The following is a 24569-nucleotide window of genomic DNA, read 5'->3' as shown; positions in this document are numbered from 1 at the left end:
ATGACTAAAAGTACCGGCACACCAGAAAAAAGTACTGCCTGGTGTTGATATACTTCACAACATTGATAGCATCTTATGACATGGATAAACGCAAGAAAAATTAAAACAGAATTTCTATCCTTTATATCGTTCCCACTTCAAAAAATGATAAAAATTATAATTCCTATTGTCACTGGTAGGCAAGGCCATTTCCTTCAAGACATGGGTGCCTGTGACATATTACAGAAGAAGCTGCTCCTCTTTAGCCTCATCTTTCTGTGTGCTACCTGCTTTTAAAAGTGTGAGTGCACAAATAGGACATTCAGGAAGGGAAAAAACTTGTCTCACACATCTGTGCAACAAGGGACGTCAAATCAGCTGTCATAGCAATTATGTATAAACTACTAGATTTTTAATTGCCTCTTTGACATTATGAGCACCAAACTTTTTTTTTTTTTTTTTTTTTTTCGGTATGCGGGCCTCTTGCTGTTGTGGCCTCTCCCATTGCGGAGCACAGGCTCCAGACACGCAGGCTCAGCAGCCATGGCTCACAGGCCTAGCCGCTTCACGGCATGTGGGATCTTCCCGGATCTGGGCACGAACCCGTGTCCCCTGCATCAGCAGGCGGACTCTCAACCACTGTGCCACCAGGGAAGCCCGCACCAAACTTTTTATTCCCTATTCAGGACATGGTGCTAATGAATTGAATTTGGTTCTATTTTATTTATATATACTTTAAAAATAGATAATATGGTAGAGCTTAAAGGCTAATAAATCAGTTATGATGACATTTAAATTGGCCAGGAGAGTTGACTCTTCTTCCTTGGTTAGATAGCATTGATAATTCTTTTGCTGGACTCTGTGCTTGATGGACACGTCTTAGTTTTCTTCCCATTTTCTGATAAGCATTTAGTTATCCTAATTCTCTTCTTTTAAAAAAAAAAAAGATGGTTTTTAAATATTTAGCAACTTGCTCAGTTGTTTTGGTTCTCTTTTTTAGTAGTGGCTTTTTGTTAGTTTGTTGAAGCCACAAAAAAAGAGAGAGAAAGGGAAAAAATGTGCTAAAGCCAAAGGAAAATGAAGGAAAAGAAAATTTAAAATATTTGAACAGCTAAAGTAATAACTTTTGCTGTAGAGCACCTAATACTTGGAAATCTAGAAAAATATGGATGGATATGAACAGATGCAAGCTTGATTTGGACTATAGTAGTAGCTAATCTGATTTACTCTTCCCTTTTTTATCAAATAGCACTTCCTCCTTATTTTTACGTATCATTGAATTACACTCTTGAAATTTTTCTGTTTTCAGTTATAAAATGTTAGAATTAGAGAAGTTAATACTAAATTAAAAATTCACTGTATATGTGATTAACGCAAAATTCATATACAAACTGCACACTGTGGTCACAAGAGTCAGCTTTCACAGAGCTACTAGGCTGGGCCTTTGTACACACAGACAGTAGACATCCCTTTGTTTTGCCCCTCCTTCTCTTCTTCAGCAGTCATTCAATGACAAGCGTAAAAAGAACCTCTTTTCCCGAAAATTCCCCTTCTACAAGAACAAGGACCAGAGTGAGCAGGAAACAAGTGATGCTGACCGTAAGTATGTGGATCCAGTGGTCAACTGAAGATAAATGTAGAGGGACCTACTGCCCTGCAGTTGGTTGTTACCATGGAGACAGTTTCAAGAGCTGCAACAGGTTAACTACTTGTCTTAACTAGGGGCAATTTAACAGGCATGAATTAATTTGCATACCAATCTTAACTTTTTCTAACACCTTAGGAATTCTTAATTTAAAGTAAATGGTATTTTTAGCTATGTTTAAAATAGAATTTTTTTATGTAAAGGTTCTTATAAGAAACACTTACACTCTCAGAAGAATATTTTAGAGGAAAAACTTGGGTACCTGAGAAGCTACTTATTGATTTCTAGGTATAGCATTGCCAATCTTTGATAATGGATTATCTCAAATCATTCCGTTTTATCCCATTTCTTCATTATATGTAGACAATCTGAATTTTACTTTTAAAATAGCAAGAAATAGTCAAAATTTTTGCTTCTCTACCCTAATCAGCTTCTTATATAAAACTTCCGTTCTTTTATTAGATTATATCTAGCTGCTAGCTTATTTTAAACTTTCAGAAGTATACAAAAATGCTCTGTAAGATACGTGCACCTGTAATGGTCTTGGAACTGTCTCTTATTGTAGCACCAATTTTATGCATTACTGACAACTATTTTCTTTGATTATCTTTTTATTGCTTGCTCTCTGGGAACTACTCTCTACAGGAGATCCCTGACGACATGGGATCAAAAGGCCTGAGTAAGTGATTAAAATACTCCCAAGTTATTTTTTAACCTCCATCTACAGACCTACCTTTTTCAGATACATTTTGAGATTCATGGTAGCGCCCTGCTGGCATGAGGAGGTGTATGATTTAGATTGCTTTTAGATTCTTCATGTTAGTAATATGCTTGGGATTTTTATTTCTGTAATACACACCTTTTATTTTTCTCCATTTTTCACATGTCATTTGAAAAATTCTCTGCTCATAATTACATTTTCCTTTTTGTAATTTTTATGGCAATTACTTTCTCTAGGAATTTTTTAAATATGAAGGAAGACTTTTAATGTTTTTTAAAATACTGCTATTTGCCCTCATTATTAGAAGGTAGAATATAATCTTCCTTACAGTTTTATGTCCCCCCCCTTTTTTTTGTTAAAACAAGTTAAAATTGCTTTGAGCCTGTGTTAGAAAAGCATTGCTATAATGTGAAACTATAAAACGCAATAGGTCTTAAATATTAAAGAAGAATTATAGAACTCAAGTTCAAGTAGCAGTCTATGTAGTAGGTAAATTGTATATTTTTTTAAGGAAGTTGTAAGTTATGAAAAGAATTATAAGAAATATTATCCTTTGTTTTTTCTTTAACCAAGGTGTTGTCTCTGTTTGGGGGGAGTTCTTTTGTGTGTGTTGTTCCTGTTTAATTTTCTAGCTAGTACTTAATCTTCATATAAAGCTTGGTACAGAGTCTGATAATGTAGGAGTCATTTAATAAATGTTGGAATTAGTGAATGAAACAAGAAGTCATTTTAGCAAACAAAATTTTAAATGTGAATGTTTACAGATTGATTAAATGTGAAATTTTACCAAATATTACTAAGTTCTTTTAGGTGATGGTGACTCATAGAGGTAATCTTTTAGGCTAAAGTTTTTTTCTAAGTAGTTGTTTCCGTTTGCATTATTAAGCATCTTGAAAACTTATTTCTTCATAATTCATTGATCATTAAGGATATAGCCAATATCTTTTAGCTTTCTAAGTTTACCTTAATAAACATTAAATTTCACAGATTTTTTTTCCTGATTAATGCTAACTTCACTTTTAACCTTAACTGTAGGTACTTGACTTTTATTTCAACTTTAACAATTAAAAGTTTATATTAGATTGAAAGCAGTATGCTTTATATGTAATTATTTCTATTACACACACTTTATTATTTATGCATTTGCCATTTTAGGATCTGGCAAGAGCCACAAATTTACTATCACTAGTGGCACCCTTTTTTAATCTCTTACCTTTGGGAAAAATTATCAGTGAAATCTTCAGAAACTGGAAAATATTTCTACAGATTCTTAATGCTATATAATTTATTTTGAGAATGATCATGAGGTGGTGTGGATCATCAAATGAACCCACATAGTTTTGTTACCTGTTGAGTCATCAGAGAACTATGGAAAACTCATGGAAAAAGGAACTAAATGAAGAATTTGGTTCCCACGTTGATATTTTTATAGTAGATAACTACACCTTGACCACATCGTATTTTCATCTCTCATTTTAATTGAGGTTTGAGACTTGGGAAGAGAAACAAATGAAAAATGATAACTGATTACCAATGTCGTTGATTTAATTTTCTGGTCAGTGACTTAAGATCCCTTGAATGGTAGGTTTCTGTGCTTCATCTCACAAGAACTGAAAGAATTTATTCACGTGGTAACTTGATCAGATCAAAAAGATTTTATTTAGAAAAGGTTGACGGAGACAGAAAAATAGCAGTAAAATTCTAAACTGGATATGATGGAGGTTATCACATAAAACATTACTAGCAGCTGACAAGATGCTCATTATTATACAGTAGAAAATACTGGGAAGAAGCGTGGGTTAAGGGCATTATTTAAGATCTCAGTTACCTATATTCTAAAGTTCAGGATACAGGGAAAAAACTAAGCAAAATCCTGTGCGATTTTAATATAAGAAAATAAATGTGACCTCATATTGGTATTCATTAAACCTTGCTGGAACAGGACTCATGAAGGGACTGAAAACAGAAGGACAAATTATTCCAGATAAACCTGTTGAAGAGATGTGGAATAACACTGAATATCAAGAAAGATGTATACCTGCATGTAATTTCACACAAGCTATGAAAAAGTAGGGTATTTAATTAAAGAGCAGAGAGGGAAACAAAAGTGGTACCCTAGAATACTTTTCGTAGACAAGAATTCATTGATTCTGCAAAGAAGAGGATCAAATAAATTATTGATGTATCCTGTTGACAGTAGATGAAACAATAATAGAAATTGCCTTTCCAAAACTAATTTTGACTAACAGAACTAATTAAAGTATGGTAGAAATCTGGGAGGATACAACTAAATTATCATACTTGTAAAAAGCTAGAAATAGAAATCTGTGTAGCTTTTATGCTTTTAGAAGGCAATTTTGAAAAAAATTCAAGAGGAAAAAAGTGGGTAAGATTCCTTTAAAAGAGACTAAAAGTAAGTGTAGTTCAGGAGCAGTTATATAAGGTGCTCAGAAATGAAATTATACAGTTTCAGACAAGGTTTGTACCTGTCTTTTGTATGCAGTTTATTTTTATAGCTTTCCACTTTGTAGACACCTCAGAAACTTCTACAGTTAGGCACATAGATTTCCTATTACATCTCTTCTTTTTCTATTTTAAAGACTTACTTGAGTAGAGTGGTACAGAGCTCTTAAGATGCCAAAAATTGTTTAAGACTGAGGATATGTCGTATTTAGGGAGAGCAAAGAGAAAACACATGATATAGTCTCAGGAAGAAATGTTTGACTAGAAAGGTGAGACTTGGTCAGAGAGAATTGAAATGGTTGTGATCATCAAACATATAAACAAAAATTAAAATTTTAAGAATCTGATTATACTATCTATGTCAAAAGGATAATATTCTTGCACATAAATTTCTAACAGACCAATAAGAAACAAACACTCCCCATTAGAAAACTGGACAAAGGATATAAGAAGAATGCTCAAAAGATAAGCAAATGAAATAAGCATATAAGAAATGTTTAACAGCCCTAATAATCAATAAACAAAATGATAGGTTTTACCCATCACCTTAGCAGACTTTGCTTTTAAAGGAGAATCCAGTGATGGAGATGGTTCTTTGGAATGACTACTTTTAACGTATTACTACTGGGAGTGTAAATTGGTACAGCCTTTTTGGAAAAGCATATCTTTTGATCTACTAATTCTTTTTCAAGGAATTTATCCATAGGATGTAATCAGAGGTGGAAACAAAGGTTTATACATCAGGATGTTTTGTTTAATATTATTTAGAAAGTAGAGCACCCCCAAAATTCAAATAATCCTAAAATGCCTTACAGTTGGGAAGTGGTTAATGAAGTATGACTTACTATATAGTATAATATTTTATAGCCATTGAAAATCATATTAAAACATAATGGCCTGGAAAATGCTCACAATATAAATGAAAAAAAGTAAACTATGAAACTGTACATATATCTCAGATTTGTAAATAAACACATATATTTAGGGCTATTTTTGAATAGTGTTGCTTTGAACATTTTTATACGTATCTTTTGGTATGCATATATGCCTTTTATGTTGGGAAAATACCTAGGAAATGAATTGCTGGGTCACAGATACATAATACGTTAGGTATTAGTAGATAGTGCCAAGTAGTTTTCCAAAGTGGTTATACCAGTTTACCCCACCCCCACCCCCAAGTAGTATGTGAGTTCCAGTTGCTACATATCTTTCTCTTCGCTTGACATACCTGTTTTGTTTTTGTTTTTTCATTTTGGTCATTCTGGTGGATGATAGAGATATCTGTTGTGGTTTTAATTTGCGTTTCCCCGATAATAAGCTTGAACACTTTTTTATACTTGTTGGATGTTTGAACATCTTCTTTGATGACATGCCTTGAAAAAGATTATTTTTAATTTTCAGGAAAAAAGCATTTTAACTTTCTAACAAGCTCCCAAACAATGATAATGATGCCATTCCAAGGACAATACTTTAAGTAGCAAGAGTTTATTGTAGAGGAGTTACTTAAAGGATACTTGAAAGAACTTGAAGAATTTGACTACTTCGTAGCTCTTGGTAATCTTAGAGAACTCAAGATGAGTAGGGGAAATTCCCAGAAAAGAGATTGTAGTAACTTCAATTTTTTATACATGTATAACATGTCAGACATATTCAATAGTAGAGGAATAATAAAATAAACCCCACAAGTATTCATTTATCCAACTTCTCTAATTGTCAAATCATGGTTAATTTTGTTTCTTCTATACTCCCACTTTCCCCTCCACTCACTCGAGTGCAATAACTAACATTTCTTTCTTTTGTATATTAGAGATTGCAGAGTGTAATACAAATCCTAGTATAAATTTAAGAATTTTTTTTTTTCTATGTGGCATTCCTACTCCTGGGAATGAATTTTAAGGAAATAGAACAAAAGGTGAAAGCCATGTAAATGAACACATTCATTAATAATTTGTTGATGTTTGTGGAAAACAATTTAAAGCAAACTAAAATATCTAAATAAGTAGTAAGGTAAATCATGATGTAACAGTCCAATAGAATATTATACCACAATTTAAAATGATTGTTTTGACATCTGTGTGGTAACATGAGAAGAAATTTTTAAATATAAACTTTAGAAAACCACCATTTTATATGTGCTATCATACATTATTCAGTCTTGTAATTTTTAATGTTCCTCCTGTATACATAATAATGATTAAGAAAGTTGTATCTTGTGTTTGTAGGTTAGAATAACACTTATTTTTCACTATGACAGTTTTTCAAGAACTGTACTACCATTTCAAGAACTGTCTACCATTCTCTAAACTTTTCAGTAGTGCTACTTGATTTTAGGAGACTGTGGGTGATATGGTACAGCAGATATCTCTCCTCAAGCTTTTTCCTTATCCATTAATTTTTTTTTTCCCTTTGCCTGACATAAGAAATTTAGTTTTACCTCTCTCCCATGGAAAATTTTGTTTTTTAGTTTTCATAGATAAAATTACCTTTTTTAATTCAAAGGAGACACGTATTGAGAGAGTGCAAGAGATTACATTTACATAAGAAAAGTGCTGGTTGTTTACTGAACAGTCAAGTTATGAAATGGGGGTCACTTTGAAGGAGGGGCCAGGCAGCAGATGAGTGTGTTTACTTTATCTTTTTTATTTTGCAAAGTAGCCATTGTCAGTTTTATCAAAGCAGAGTTTCTCAGAAATATTAGTCTACTTTAAAATACAATCCCACCTTCTAGAATTCCGTTCCATTTGACTTTTTTTTGAGGCATCTGAATCTGTGATATCCAAAATGCTTTATCTGTATGATCTCAGACATGAATTTTCATTTCTCTTCAGGAACAAGAACGAAGCTGAACTAAAGCAAGATTATCTATTTTTTAAGATATCACTTCATTGAAATGGGCATCTGTTTGCTCAGATATAACTTGTTTCCTTTGTTAGCCATTACTGTATCATAACCTAAATTAAATGGTGTCAATGACATTTTCTCTTCGGGGTTTTTATGATGACATTTGGACTGATTTAGGATCACTTTGTTACATTCTACTTTGTTATATTCTATTATAATCTATTCATAATAAGATTTTGTTCATAAACTGTTGAACAGAAAATGAGACATTTTCCTTGACTGCAGATTTTTTTTCCTTGCTAATTCATATTCATTTATTTGAAATAATTAAACTTTTCAAAGAAAATCAGAAATGTTTTTTAAAACTCTTTGGGTATCTGTGGTTTATATCTCGACATTTTGTTAAGTCACCCTGTGTTTATTTTGATAATTTGCTTTTTTTAAACTCATGACACTGTGTTTTCTTTATTTTTTCCATTGTCCTGCAATTTCAGAACATGTAACTTCTAATGCCAGTGATAGCGAAAGTAGTTACCGTAAGTGTTTTAAGTTGTTTGTTCTTTTGTTATCTCAAGTAATATATCCTTTGGGGTTTTTTTCCCTTAGTGATGTATTCTGAAAACTAAAAATTAGGTGCTTAATATTTTAAAATCAGGTAGAGCCAAGTAAAATTCTTTACTTGATAAATAAAATCACACTCTATGTACAGAAGTTAATTTCCAAGGTTTTCATAAAATACAAAAGTTCATTTTACAAAAGTGCTATTCATGTACACAGTATGTGTATGTGTGTTTGTATCTTTTATAAGAAGTAAATACCTAGTTAAATGAGTAGTAAACTTGTATTTTGCCATTTTATTTAGTAATTCTGTTTCTAACTAATCATAAAAATATTTTTCAGTAATGCTAAATTATAATTAGCTTTATTTCCGTTTTTATTCTGTGTCACCAATACTGGTGTGGGTCAAGATACAATTTATCGCCAGCTTTTGGTGAACATAAGAAATGGCGAAGGGAAAATTTTCAACAGTTGCTTAAACAGTAATACTGATCTCTTTTGGTTCTTACGGTATTGTCTTGGTATTATATTATTAAGGGACCTATATAAGCGTGTGAACTTTTTAAACATATTTGGGCATGGGAGGAGGGGAGAGTACATGAATATTATCAGTTGTAGCACTTTAAAAATTAAAATTGCTTTTCTAACTTTTTTTTTTTTACTGCTGTCTAATATGAAAGTAATCTTGATTACAGATGAGTATGGCTGCTCAAAAGGTCCATCCTGTTAATATCAGTCTCTAATATTTTTCATATTGACAGTATATACTTTTAACCCTCATTCATTTGATTGATTGTTATTTTTGCTGCATAATAGTTATTTAACGATTTTCTTTTTTGGTATGGGAATGGGAATGTGATTTGGGAATGTGATTTCTCGTATTTTAGCATTTTATTAACTTACAGTCAGAACTCACCAGAGAGTAGCTGAGTAGCTTTCTAGACTAAAAAGAGGTAATGAAAGTATATACTGTCTGTCTCACCATTTGCATGAATTATTAGGTGTGGAATATTCAAATTGCATGTTTCTGATAACATGTAAAACATGTTTTACATACAGTACTTAAAAAAGCAGCTTGTAAATATATATTTTTTATGTATTATAAATTTTAAAACAACAAAATACACTTTAAAGCTGGAAAGAATATTTATGTCGGTATATGAATTGAAAAGATTTACAGCTGCATACATGTAATATAAACCAATGACAAATTTAGTGAAAAGATTGTTATAGAATCATAATAATCAAGAAGAAAATCTTCAAATACATTCTGCAATATTGATTTCATTGAACCACTTGAATTTAACAACTCTTCCTTGTTTGTTTTCTACACGTGTGTGTGTGTGTGTATGTGTGTGCTAAGAACTCCTGAAATTTTTAACTCTTTTAGTTATTTTCATTGAGTCGAGATATAATTCGTAGACTTTTCTATTTAGGATATTCATAAGCTCTAATCTTTTAATTTAATCCTAGAGAATTTAACTTCTGAAGTGCTTTTACGATCAAAGCAAAATATATTTTTTCTCCTTTACTATCTATGTGATTCATTTTGTTGAAAGGGAAGGATTTAATTTTATCTAAAATTTTTTTTAACTCAAAATGTTATTTTTTAAAAATTGAATAAATCAATTATTATAATAATGAATTTTTTTCATCAATGAAATAGTGACACTGGTTTTACCTTTGCAGTAAAATCTTTTGGTTAGAAAATAGTTGTAATTATAAAAATGTTCGTGCTATGTTAAATGTTATACCTGGTAGGACCCAAAAAAGCAGCATATTAATAACAGAAAATTACCTAATATGCATATATGTAGAACTGCTCATTAAAGTATTAATTTTTAAAGAACTGTTTAATAGCTCTTAGATTCTAAATAAAAAATTAATAGCTTATACTTGACATCCCAAGTGAAGATTTTAATTCGGTCTATTGATAATCTGTAAAACCCGGAATAACAGAAAGGTAGTTATTAACTAGCACATTTATATTTTGTTTTTACATATACCAAACTTGATAATTTATCACTTTTTTTCCTAAATCTTGCCATAATTAATTTATAAGTACCCTTTTTTTTACATCTTTGCTAGTTTTCTTGGGAAAGTTCTAGTAATTTATATGTTATATTAAAGAATTAAATTAGTATAGCTTTCTTTATAGATTTTCTCATCTGTATTTTAACTTTCTAATAGGTGGTCAAGAAGAATATGTCTTATCTTATGAGCCAGTGAATCAACAAGAAGGTTTGTGAAGCCTGTTGATGTTTTACAATCTTGTGGAAAAACGTAATTTGGAAAATAGATCTAACTCATACCTTAAAAAAAAGTTTCATTAGAATTTTAGCCTTTTTTCTTACTATACATATATATATATATATATATATATATATATAAATTTACTATATGTATTTTATGAAACATGGTTTAGCCCATAGATTATTAAAGTCTAATCATTTTATATTGGTGTTTTATTTCCTAAGCAACTTCTTTCCAGTGTTCATAATAGTATCACTATCCTTGTTCAAAATCTTGGAATCATCTTTGATCTTTCTATTCCTCATCTCCCTTGTCTAGTCAGTTTCTAGGCCCTATTTATTCTTATCATACCTTTCTTATTTATAACCTCGTTTCATCCCTCCTACCACAATGTTAAGTCTCATTTTCACTACCAATCTCCCTGCTTCCAACATGGTCCCTTACAGTCCAGCGCATACACTTATATTAGATCATCTTTCTCGATGACTACTCTGATTATACCCAGTTTCTTTTTTGCCCTTCTTTGATCTGCTTCCCTACAGTTTCTACTTGAAAAGGGATCAGTAAAACACTGTACTGTGTTTTCTCATTTGTAATGAGATGATGTTAGCAATGTATAGAAACATTATCTGCTAAAATGCTGAATATAACTTGGTTGAATTATCTAAGTGTATGACTTCCAACAGGAGATTGACTGAAGTGTAAGATTTTAATAAAGGTTTGTAAACTATCAAGTTAGGCATCATTGGTGGAGAAAGAATAAAAAATAAATTCTTCATAACAGTTAAGGATACTTTTGTTTTCTAGTGAAGTAAAATACACAGATGTTTGTTAAGTGTTTATTTCTTTTAACATGCAGTATATTTTTATAGTTAATTATACTCGACCAGTGATCATATTGGGACCTATGAAAGACAGGATAAATGATGACTTGATCTCAGAATTTCCTGACAAATTTGGATCATGTGTTCCTCGTAAGTAACCCACATAAAAATTCTTAATTATTGTTCTTAACATTTTGTCACTGTGTGTGGTCAAAGTAAACAGTACCCTTTTTTAATGGTTTATACTTATTTTATCAGTTATTCATCCTCCATATTATTGTCACTTTTCAAATTTAAATCAGTCTCTGTTGTAGTGAACTTTACAAAACAATTCTTTAAGTAGAAAATGGCTTTGTTGTGCCTTTTAATATTAAACACTTCCTCAAGTTCTTTTCTATTAAAGATACAACTAGACCAAAACGAGATTATGAGGTAGATGGAAGAGATTATCATTTTGTGACTTCAAGAGAGCAAATGGAAAAAGATATCCAGGAACATAAATTCATTGAAGCTGGGCAGTATAACAACCATCTGTATGGAACAAGTGTTCAGTCTGTGCGAGAAGTAGCAGAAAAGGTAAGCATCAGAGTGATCCCAGAATAAGGTTTCTAATCAGATATGCTTTTTTTTTTTTCAGATATGCCTTTGACAGTATGAAAGAATGATGGATAGAAACTTTTAATTCATGTTTTTGAAAAAATATACATGTTGCAGCATTGATTAATCTAAGCAATGTTATGAATTTATTCCACTAAATATTTACTTTTAGGTGACTTAGAAAAATATATATAAGATAAAGTAGAATAAGAGCAACGGGCTTCCCTGGTGGCACAGTGGTTGGGAGTCCGCCTGCCGATGCAGGGGACGCGGGTTTGTGCCCCGGTCCGGGAGGATCCCACATGCCGCAGAGCGGCTGGGCCCGTGAGCCATGACCGCTGAGCCTGCGCGTCTGGAGCCTGTGCTCCGCAACGGGAGAGGCGGCAGCGGTGAGAGGCCCGTGTACTGAAAAAAAAAAAAGAAGAGCAACAAAGAAAATAAGAATAGAAATGATAACATGAATCTCTGCAGGAGGGGAGGTTATTATTTTGGGGTCCTGTACATTTGCTAGAGATAGACCTTGTGTTTAGCCCTAGCTTTCCAACAAGTAGCATAATTAAGAAGCTAAGATCATCAATAAAAATGAACCAGATGTTCAAGATACGTGTAAGTGGCTCCTGGTACTGAGACTAGGCAAAAATTTATCCTGAATGGTCGTTTAATAAAAGACAGTATGGAAAAATACTCAGTAACATTGTAACAGCAACAGATTTTTTGAAAGCAGTCTGATGATATATTGACATTGGGTTAAGGCAGTTTTATGGTAAAGCCAAAACAGTGTACTCCAGATGTGCTGCTATACTTAAATCAATCTTTGGGCCTAGAAAATAAACAACAACAAATTATTTTATACTTTCAAAACTATAGTAGTTTAAGACTTAGTCATGAAATACCTACAAAATATAAAGCAGTAATTCAACATCTCAGTTTTCCATCTGTAAGTGCTCCTTTCTTTAATAAGAGGTTTGGTTAATTGTGATTAGTTTTAAAAATCGAAAAAATGGGCATGTTCAGTGATGGCAAGAATTTGGGAAAATAGAAAATCTTATTAGATATTGTTAATGGGGGTAAAATTAATAGCACTTTATTTGAGAACGATTTGGCAATACCAAATAAATGTACATAACCTGTGACTCAGAAATTCTATTTCTTGGTATCTAAGTAGAGATTCACACATAAGGATTATGTATAATGATGTGCATAGTAGCACTTTATAGTAGTGAAGAATTGGACTCAGGAAAGGGGAATGGATAATTAACTGTTATTTATTCATGCAGTAGGATACAGAAGCTAGAGTGAATAAACTAAAATATCCACTAATTAGGTGTATCCACATTAATAAATCTCAAAATTATAATGGTGAATGAATGAAGTTGCAAAGGATATATACAGGATAACACTTCATATAAACTTTAATTAACATAAGGTAGTTCATTAATACATATTTCGTGTTTTCATAAACATAAAAACATGCATGGATATCAAATAAGCTATGAGGATATATAGTACAGCCCAGGGAATAACTATAAATAGAATATAACCTTTAAAAAGTGTGATCACTATGTTGTATACCAGAAACTTATATAATATTGTACATCAACTGTACCTCAATTTAAAAAAAAATATTTACTGGGAAAAAAAATGCATGGGAATGATACACATCTACTTCAGGTGTATATGTAGCTGCTATTCAGTGGTTTTCCTTTGAGAGAAAAGGAAGGAAACTGTAGCTTTAGCTCTACTTGTAATATTGATTTCTTTTAAATTTTTTAAAAATATAAAAAACACACCTCAGCCTGCCAAATAATATCCAAACTTCAGATTATTAATAAATAGAAAAGTAACACCATATCATAGCAAACTATTTCTTCTGCAAACCTTGTGGAGAAGAAAATATCAGGAGGTCCCACAAAGTAGAAATATTACAAATAACACTGTGATCACAATGCAGTAAAGCTATAAATTATTAGAAAATCAAAAACTGAAAGCCTGGCCAACTGGAAAATTTTTATTATTTATTCATATTAAAGTATAGTTGATGTACAATATTATATATGTTAGAGGTGTCCAATATAGTGATTCACAGTTTTTAAAGGTTGTACTCCATTTATAGTTATTATAAAATGTTGGCTATATTCCCCATTTTGTACAGAATATCCTTATAGCTTATTTTATACATAATAGTTTGTACCTCTAAGTCCCCTACCCCTATATTGCCACTCCCCCTTTCCTCTCCCCACTGGTAACCACTAGTTTGTTCTCTGTATTTGTGAGTCTGCTTCTTTTTTCTCATATTCATTAGTTTGTTGTGTTTTTAGATTCCGCATATAAGTGATGTCATACAGTATTTGTCTTTCTCTGTCTGACTTATTTCACTTAGCATAATACCCTCCAAATCCATCCATGTTGCTGCATATGGCAAAATTTCATTCTTCTTATGTCTGAGTAGTATTCCATTGTGTATATATACCACATCTTCTTTATCCATTCATCTGTTGATGGACACTTAGGTTGCTTCCATATCTTGGCAATTGTAAATGATGCTGGTGTGAACATTGGGGTGTGTGTATCTTTTTGAATTAGTGTTTTTGTTTTTTCAGGTATATCCCAGGAGTGAAATTGTTGGGTCATATGGTAGTTCTATTTTTAGTTTTTTAAGAAACCTCCATACTGTTTTCCACAGTGACTGCACCAATTTACATTCCCACCAGCAGTGTACAAGGGTTCCTTTTTCTCCACATCCTTGCCAACATTTGTTATTTGTGCTCTGTTTGATGATAGCTATTCTGACAGGTGTGAGGTGGTGTCTCACTGTGGTTTGATTTTCATTTCCCTGATGATTAATGATGTTGAGCGCCTTTTCATGTGCCTGCTGGCCATCTACATCGCCTGTTTGGAAAAATGTCTATTCAGATCTGCCCACTTTTTAAACAGGTTATTTGTTTATTTGATGCTGAGTTGTATGAGCTGTATATATGTTGTATATTAATCCCTTATCAGTTCTACTATTTGCAAATATCTGCTGTCATTCAGTAGGTTGTCTTTTCATTTTGTCAATGATTTCCTTTGCTGTGCAAAAGCTTTTATGTTTAATTGGTCCTGTTTGTTTATTTTTGCTTTTATTTCATTTGTGTTAGGAGACAGAGCCAAAAAAATATTGCCGTGATTTATTTCAAAAAGTGTTCTGCCTATGTTTTACTCTAGGAGTTTTTTACTATCCGGTCTTACATTTGGGTCTTTAATCCATTTTGAGTTTACTTTTGTATATAGTGTTAGAGAATGTTCTAATTTAATTGTTTTACATGTAGCTGTCCAGTGTTCCCGGCAGCACTTACTGAAGAGTGAAGTCTTTTCTCCATTGTTTATTCTTGCCTCCTTGTCATAGATTAATTGACCATTAGTGCATGGGTTTATTTCTGGGCTTTCTATCCTGTTCCAGTGATGTCAGTTTTTGTGCCAGTACCATACTGTTTTGATTACTATAGCTTTGTAGTATAGTCTGAAGTCAGGGAGCATGATTCCTACATATACATTCTTCTTTTTCAAGATTGTTGTGGCTATTTGGGGTCTTTCATGTTTCCATAAAAATTTTAAATTTATTTGTTCTAGTTCTGTGAAAAATGCCATTGGTATTTTGATAGGGATTGCATTGAATCTGTAGATTACCTTGGGTAGTATGCTCATTTTAGCAATATGAATTCTTCCAATCCAAGAACATGATATATCTTTCCATGTATTTGTGTCATCTTCAATTTCTTTCATCAGTGTCTTATAGTTTTCTGAGTACAGGTCTTTTACCTCCTCAGGTAGGTTTATTCCTACATATTTTATTCTTTTGATGCAGTGGTAAATGGGATTGTTTCATTAATTTCTCTTTCTGATAGTTTGTTGTTAGTGTATAGAAATGCAACACACTTCCGTATGTTAATTTTGTATCCTGCAACTTTATACCAAATTTATTGATGAGCCCTAGTAGTTTTCTGGTGATGTGTTTAGGAGTCTGTGTATACAGTATCATGTCATCTGCAGACACTGACAGTTTTACTTCTTCAGTTCCAATTTGGGTTCATTTTATTTCTTTTTCTTGTCTGGTTGCTGTAGCTAGGACTTCTACTACTAAATAAAAGTGGCAAGAGTGGATATCCTTGTCTTGTTCCTGATCTTAGAGGAAATGCTTCAGCTTTTCACCTTTGAGTATCATGTTAGCTGTGGGTTTGTTGTAAATGGACTTTATTATCTTGAGGTATGTTCCTTCTGTGCCCAATTTCTGAAGAGCTTTATCATAATGGGTGCTGAATTTTGTCAAAAGCTGTTTCTGCATCTATTGAGATGATAGTATGGTTTTTATTCTTCATTGTGTTAATGTGGTGTATCATATTGAGTGATTTGTGTATACTGAAAAATCCTTGCATCTGGGATAAATCCCACTTGATCGTGGTGTATGATCCTTTTAATGTACTGTTGGATATGGTTTGCTAAATTTCTGTTTAGGATTTTTGCATGTATGTTCATCATTGATAATTCACCTCTAGTTTTTTCTTTTCTTGTGATATCTTTGTCTGGTTTTGGTATCGGGGTAATGCCAGCCTCATAGAATGAGTTCAGAAGCATTCCTTCCTCTGCAGTCTTTTGGAATAGTTTGAGAAGGGTAGGTGTTAACTCTTCTCTAAATGTTTGATACAATTCACCTGTGAAACCATGTGGTCCTGGGCTTTTGTTTGTTGGGCGGTTTTTAGTTACTGATACAGTTTCATTACTGGTAATGGGTCTACTCATATTTTCAATTTCTTGCTGTTTCACTCTTGGGAGAGTGTACCTTTCTAAGAATCTGTTTATTTCTTCTAGGTTGTCCATTTTATTGGCATATGGTTGTTTCTAGTAGTCTCTTATGATCCTTTGTATTTCTGTGGTGTCAGTTGTAACTTCTTTTTCATTTCTGATTTTATTGATTTGGACCCCCTCTCTTTTTTTTTTGATGAGTCTGGCTATAGGTTTATCAATTTTATTTATCTTTTCAAAGAACCAGCTTTTAGTTTCATTGATCTTTTCTCTTGTTTTCTTCATCTCTATTTCATTTATTTCTGCTCTGATCTTTATGATTTCTTTCCTTCTACTAACTTGGAGGGGTTTTTTCCTTTCTCTAGTTCTTTTAGATGTAAGGTTAGCTTGTTTATTTGAGATTTTTCTTTTTTCCTGAGGTAAGCTTGTATCTCTATAAACTTCCCTCTTAGAACTGCTTTTTGCTGTGTTCCACAGTTATTAGATCATCATGTTTTTGTTTTCATTTGTCTCTAGGTATTTTTTATTTGCTTGTTGATTGCTTCAGTGATCCATTGGTGGTTTAGTAGCTTATTATTTAGCCTTCATATATTTGTGTTTTTTGCAGTTTTTTTTCCTGTAGTTGATTTCTAGTCTCACAGCATTGTGGTCAGAAAAGATGCTTAATATGATTTCAGTTTTCATAAATTTACCAAGGCTTGTTTTGTGGCCTAGCATGTGATCTGTCCTGGAGAATGTTCCGTGTGCACTTGAAAAGTATGTATTCTGCTGCTTTCAGATGTAATGCTCTTTATCAATTAAGTCCATCTGGTCTGTTTTGTCATTTAAGGCTAGTATTTCCTTATTGATTTTCCATCTGGACAATCTGCGCATTGGTGTAAGTGGGATGTTAAACTCCCCTACTACAACTGTGTTCTGTCAATTTCTCCTTTTATGTTTTTAAAATTTGCCTTATATATTTAAGTGTTCCTATGTTGGGTGCATATATATTTACATTTGTTACGTCTTCTTGGATTTATCCCTTGATCATTATGTAGTGTCCTTTTTTGTCTCTTGTCACAGTCTTTATTTTAAAGTCTATTTTATCTGATATAAGTATCGCTACTCTGGCTTTTTTTTTATTTCCATTTGCATGGAATACCTTTTTCCATCCCCTCACTTTCAGTCTGTGTGTGTCTTTAGATCTGAAGTGAGTCTCTTGTAAGCAGCATATACACCAGTCTTATTTTTGTATCCTTGATTCCAGCGTTTAGTCCATTTACATTTAAGATAATTATCAGTATGTATGTTCTTCCTGCCATTTTGTTAATTGCTTTGCAGTTGTTTTTGCATGTCTTTTTTTCCCTTCTTTTGTTCTCTTGTGATTTAATGACTGCCTTTAGTGTTACGTTTGGATTCTTTTTTGTGTGTGTGTATATCTATTATAGATTTTTGGTTTGTGATTACCATGAGGCTTTTATATAGCAGTCTGTATGTATACATGATTGTTTTAAGTTGCTTATCTCTTCATTTCAAATGCATTTTAAAGACCCGCCATTTGTACTCTCTTCCCTTCACAATTACTGTTTATCTGATTGTTTTATATAACCCTTAACTGCTTATTGTGGATGTAGATGATTTTACTGCTTTTCTCTTTTAACCTTCCTACTGCCTTTACTGTATATTTGCCTTTACCGTTGAGTATTTTCATTTTGTAATGTTCTTGTTTCTTGTTGTGGCCTTTTCTTTTCCACCTAGAGAAGTTCCTTTAACATTAGCTGTAGAACTGATTTGGTGGTGCTGAACTCTTAGCTTTTGCTTGTCTGTAAAGCTTTTGATCTCCATCAAATCTAAATTAGAGCCTTACTGGGTAGAGTATTCTTGGTTGTAGGTTTTTCCCTTTCATCACTTTAAATATATCGTGCCACTTCTTTCTGGGCTGCAGAATTTCTGATGAAAAATCAAAAATTTGCGGGTGTTCCCTTGCATGTTATTTGTTGCTTTTCCCTAGCTGCTTTTAACATTTTCTATTTATCTTTAATTTTTGTCATTTTAATTACAATGTGTCTTGGTATGTTCCTCTTTGGATTAATTCTGTTTGGGACTCTGCACTACCTGGACTTGGGTGACTGTTCCCTTTCCCAGGTTAGGGAAGTTTTCAGCTGTTATGTCTTCATTTATGTTCTCAGCCCCTTTCTCTCTCTCTTCTTCTGGGACCCATGTAATGCAAATATTGATGTGCTTGATGTTGTCCCAGAGGTCTGTTTAACTGTCCTCATTGGTTTTCATTCTTTTTTCTTTTCAGTGGCAATAATTTCCACTACTCTGTCTTCCAGCTCACTAATCCATTCTTCTGTATCACTTAGTTTACTATTGATTCCTTCTAGTGTACTTTTCATTTTAGTTATTGTATTCTTCATCTCTGTTTGGTTGTTCTTTATATTTTCTCTTTGTTAAAAACTTCTAATTTGGAAATTCCCAGCTTAGCACCAGCAGTTAATGGTCCAGCAGTTAGCACCCCACACCACTGCAGAGGGCACAGGTTCAATCCCTGCTTGGGGAACTAAGATCCCACAAGCTGCACAAATCAGCCAAAAAACAAAAAAAAACACTTCTACCTGCTCACTCTGTGCATCCATTCTTCTCCCAAGTTCTGTAATCATCTTTACAATCATTACCTTGAATTCTTTCTTGGGTTGATTGCCTATCTCCACTTCACTTAGTTCTTCTTCTGGGGTTTTATCTTGTTCCTTTGTCTGGAACATGTTTCTCTGCCACCGCATTTTATCTAAGTTGCTATTTGTGTTTTTATGTATCTGGTAGGTTGGTTACATTTCCCAGCCTTGGACAAGTGGCCTTCTGTAAGAGATGAATGTGTCCCAGCAGCACACTCCCATCTCGTCACCCAAGATACATGCTTCAGGTGATCCCCCTATGAAGGGGGGTCATTCTGTTGTGAGAGGCTGACTATGTGGGCAGTGTGGTAGGCTTGGTTGGCCCCTAGCCTGGTTAGTTGCCAGGCCCTGCCTTGTACTGCTGGCTGCTGGCTGTTGGTTAGCATGGCCTGGTCACACAGTGGGTGACTGCAGAACCCCAGGATGCCTTAGGGCTTATGCAAGCTCACTGATGGGCAGAGTTAGGACCCAAAAGACTCTGGGGTTGTTGTCCACCCACTGTTGGGTGAAGCCAGGTCCTGGGGTTAGTGCCGGGCTACTAGCAGGCAAAGCCAGGTCCTGGAGTCTGGCTGCAGGGCCATGGGATCCCAGAGCTGGTGTCAGATCACTGGTGGCAGAGCGGTTCCTCATACAGTTGGTCACAGTGTCCGGGGAGTCCCAAAGCTTCTGTTGGACTTCTGTGGGCAGGCTGGGTCCGCAGGCTGCAGGATTATGGTTTTCTTGCACCTGGTGTCTGCCCCCTGGTGGGTGAAGCTGGTCTAGAGGCTAGTTCAGGCTTCCTGGAAGGCAGAGCTGGTGCCTGCCCACTGGTAGATGTAGCTGGGTCATGGCCCTCTCTTGGGCAGGGGCATGTCTAGAGGTGACTGTGGGTTCAGGAAGTCTTTAGGCAACCTGTCTGCTGATAGGTGGAGATGTATTCCCACCCAGTTAGTTGTTTGGCCTGAGGCATCACAACACTGGCACCTACAGGCTGTTAGGTGGGGCCAGTTCTTGGCACTAATGAGCCATAAGGAGGATCCCACTATGACGACCACCCACACCAGTGTCCACGTGGTAGAAAACTCCCACATGTGGCTGCCACCAGTGTCTGTGTCCCCAGGGTGAGTGGCAGCCACCCCACCTCTCCAGGAGATTCTCCAAGACCAGCAGGTAGGTCAGCCCAGGCTCCCATCAGATTACTGCTTTTGCCCTGGGTGCTGGTGCATGTGAGATTTTGTGTGCACCCTTTAATAGTGAAGTCTCTATTTCCCCCAGTCCTTTGGGACTCACAAAATTGATCTCCACTGGCCTTCAGAACCAAATGCTGTGGAGACTTGTCTTCCTGGTGCAGGGTCCCCAGGGGCTCAGAACTCTCATTCCTGTGGAAGAACCTCTGTAATATAATTATTCTCCAGTTAACTTGATTATATCGCAAGTACACCCCTCCTACCTGTCTTGTTGTCATTCCTTCTCTATGTGTTTAGTTGTAGATCTTTTCTGGTAAGTTCTGATCTTTTTCATACATGGTCGTTCTGCAGGTAGTTGTGATTTTGGTGTGCTCATGAGAGGAGGTGAGCTCAGGGTCTTTCTACTCTGCCATCTTGGCCAGTCTCTCTCCCAGTTAGAAAATGTAAAGCCACCTCTTAACTCTTAAGTGAAGGAGAAAATACAAAATGAAATTACAGAATTTCTTAAAAATGAAAGTAGTACATACCAGAATCCATGGGATACATTTAAAACACTGATCAAAGGAAAATTCATAGCCTTAAGAACTTTTCCAAAGAAAAATGAATGCGAGTAGGGATTTCCCTGGTGGCACAGTGTTAAGAATCCGCCTGCCAATGCAGAGGATACAGGTTTGAGCTCTGGTTGGGGAAGATCCCACATGCTGCAGAGCAACTAAGCCCGTGCACCACAACTGCCGAGCCTGCGCACTGCAACCACTGAAGCCCACGTGCCTAGAGCCCGTGCTCTGCAACAAGAGAAGCCACCACAATGAGAAGCCCGCGTGCCGCAACGAAGAGTAGCCCCCACTCACCACAACTAGAGAAAGCCCACATACAACAACGAAGACCCAACGCAGCCAAAAATAAAATTAAATAAAATTTTTTTTATGAATGAGAATAAATAAACCAAATCCCTAGTGTGAAGTACTAGAAAAAGATAAAGGAAGAACATGATATAAATAAAAGCAGAAATTATGTGGTAAGCAGAAGGAAGAAAATGAAGATCAGAGAGGAAACTAATAAGAAAACAAAAGCAATAGATAAAATCGATGAAACCAAAACTTGTCCTTTGAGAAGATCAAAGTTATTGATAAACCTTTAACCAGACTGGTCAGAAAAAAGGAGAGAAGACACAAATTACCAAAATCAGGAATGAGAGAAATAACAAAATCTACAAATATTTAAAGAAAAGTCAGAAATTAGTAACAACTTTATACCACTGAGTTCAACAATTTAGATGAAAAGGATAAATTCCTTGAAAGGAATAAACTACTTAAGCTCAAGAAGAAATAGATAATTTGAATAGCCCTACATCTGTTAAAGAAATTGATTTGTATTTAAAAACCTTTCCACAAAGAAAATTCCAGGCCCAGATGGCTTCACTAATAAATTTTACCAAACACTTAAGGAAGAAATAATACCCATTTTCTACCATAAAATCTAAAAAGAGGGAGTGCTTCCCAATTTATTCTGAGTCCAGCATTACCTAGATTTCAAAACCTGACTACACATTACCAAAAAAACTACAGACCAATTTCTGTGAACATAGATGCAGAATTTCTAAACAAAATTTTTACAAATTTGATCTAACAATATAAAAGAGATAATATAACCACCAAGTTAGGGTTTATCCAGTGAATTCCAGGTAAATTTTAACATGAGAAAGCAGTCAGTTTACCTCACCATATTAAACTAAAAAAGGAAAACCATATGATTATATCCATAGTTTAGGAGAAGCTTTGACAGAATCCAACATCCTTTTTTTTTTTTTTGGCCGCATTATGTGTTCGTTGCTGTGCCCGGGCTTTCTCTAGTTGTGGCAAGTGGGAGCTACTCTTCGTTGCAGTGCACAGGCTTCTCACTGCGGTGGCTTTTCTTGTTGCGGAGAGCGGGCTCTAGGCGCGCAGGCTTCAGTAGTTTCAGCACGCAGGCTCAGTAGTTGCAGCACATGGGCCCTGGAGCACGCAGGCTTCAGTAGTTGTGGCACACGGGCTTCAGTAGTTGTGGCTCACGGGCTCTAGAGCACAGGCTGAGTAGTTGTGATGCACAGGCTTAGTTGCTTCACAGCATATGGGATCTTCCGGACCATGGATCAAACCTGTGTCCCCTGCATTGGCAGGCAGATTCTTAACCACTGCACCACCAGAGAAGCCCCCCAACATCCATTCTTGATTAAACTCTCCACAAACTGGGAATAGAAAAGAACTTTCTCAAACTGATAAATAATATTCTAAAAATCCTACACCTATCATCGTACTTAATGATAAAAGAAGCTCAGTGTTTTCCCCCTAAAATCAGAAACATGTCAAGGATACCCACTCTCACCACTTGTTTTCAGCATTGTACTAGAGGTCCTAGCCAGTGCAGTAAGACAAGAGAGAGAAATCAAAGTCATCTAGATTGGAAAGGAAGAAGTAGAATTGTCCTTATTTGCAGACAACATGATTGTCTATGTAAAAAATCTGATAGAATCTACAAAAAGAAAAAAAAAATGCTACTAGAACTAGTAAATAAGTTTAGCAAGATCAAAGGATACAGTGTTGATCAATGTACAAAAATCAATTGTATTTCTATATACTAGACCAAATTGAAATTTTAAAAAACATTATTTGTAGTAGCATTAAAAAAAATATTAAATACTTAGAGATAAATCTAACCAAAAAAATTTGCAGATCAGTACACTAAAAACTACAAAGCATTGCTGAGAGAATTAAAGAAGACCTAAATAAATGGAGAGATGCACGATGCTTATGGATTGAAAGGCTCAGTGTTGTTTAGATATCAGTTTTGTTCACTTGCACTTTAGGCTCAGTACAACCCCAATCAAAAATCCCAGGAGTTCTTTTTGTAGAAATTGACATGATAATAATACTAAAGTTCATATAGAAATGCAAAAGATCTAAAATAGCCAAAACAACTTTGAAAAAGAACGAAGCTGAAGGACTCACACTACTTCATTTTGAAATTTATAAAAATACAGTTAATCAAGATGGTATGCATAAAGATATTGGCATGAAGATAGGTAGATCAGGGCTTCCCTGGTGGCACAGTGGTTGAGAGTCTGCCTGCCGATGCAGGGGACACTACTACTTCGTTGCGGTGCACAGGGTTCGTGCCCTGGTCTGGGAGGATCCCACATGCCGCGGAGCGGCTGGTCTCATGAGCCATGGCCGCTGAGCCTGCGCGTCCGGAGCCTCTGCTCCACAGCGGGAGAGGCCACAACGGTGAGAGGCCCACATACCGCAAAAAAAAAAAAAAAAAAAAGGTAGATCAGTGTAACATACTAGAGAATCCTTAAATGGACCCACATATATATGGACAGCTGTGGTCAAAGGTGCAAAGGCAATTCAGTGGAGAAAGGGATATTCTTTCAACAAATGGTGATGGAACAATTGACTAGCCACGCCTCATACCATACACAGAAATTAACTCAAAATAGATCCTAAATCTGAATCCTAGAACTATAAACATAGGAAAAATCTTCATGACTTTGGGTTTGGCAGTGATTCCTAAGATAACATACCAAAAGCACGATCCATAAAAGAAAAAAAATGATAAATTGGACTTCATCAAGATTAAAACTTCTGCTTTTGGGGGAAAAAGAAAAAAGCACTGTTAGGTGAATAAAAAGACAAGCCATATACTAGGAGAAAATATTTTCACCTCATATATTTCATAAAAGATTTGTATCTAGAATATGTAGAGAACTCTTTCATCACAATAATAAAGACAACCCTATTTTTAAATGAACAAAGGATTTGAAAAGACGTTTCTCGAAGGAAGATATAAAAATGGCCAATAAACACGTGAAAAGATACGCAACACAGTCATTCATTAGGTAAATGCAGATTGAAACCTTAATAAGGAGCCACTACATACCCATTGGAATGGCTATGTTTTTTTAAACTGACCATTACCAAGTTTTGACAGAGATAGGAGGAAAGAAATCATATGTCCATACAGAGACTTAACATGAATATTTGTAACAGCTTTATTTATAATGGGCAAAAACTGGAAATAACCCAGATGTCCCTCATCTGGTGAATGGAT

The 24569-nt window shown here is 34.7% G+C and overlaps 1 protein-coding gene across 20 annotated transcripts in view; it reads left to right on the top strand.

Annotated features, from left to right (window-relative positions):
- Positions 1-24569, top strand: part of DLG1 (discs large MAGUK scaffold protein 1) — a 285870-nt gene that overhangs the window by 242366 nt on the left and 18935 nt on the right. For 11 of the 20 annotated variants that reach the window (XM_022568940.2, XM_022568931.3, XM_022568912.3 and 8 more), the window contains 5 exons: positions 1479-1578; positions 8144-8185; positions 10398-10448; positions 11333-11434; positions 11688-11860. In XM_022568940.2, coding sequence (XP_022424648.1) covers positions 1479-1578; positions 8144-8185; positions 10398-10448; positions 11333-11434; positions 11688-11860 — 468 coding nt within the window. Of the gene's footprint in view, positions 1-1478; positions 1579-2269; positions 2304-8143; positions 8186-10397; positions 10449-11332; positions 11435-11687; positions 11861-24569 lie in introns of all 20 variants that reach the window. The other 9 variants (XM_089910637.1, XM_089910633.1, XM_022569062.2 and 6 more) reach the window with 5 other exon arrangements.

The sequence above is a fragment of the Delphinapterus leucas genome, chromosome 4 (assembly GCF_059928025.1).
Source record: "Delphinapterus leucas isolate spDelLeu-1000000601 "Yukka" chromosome 4, BTC_Dleu_Yukka2, whole genome shotgun sequence".
Lineage (NCBI taxonomy): Eukaryota > Metazoa > Chordata > Mammalia > Artiodactyla > Monodontidae > Delphinapterus > Delphinapterus leucas.
The sequence above is the reverse complement of the archived record's forward strand: the minus strand, read 5'-3'. Positions and strand labels throughout refer to the sequence as shown.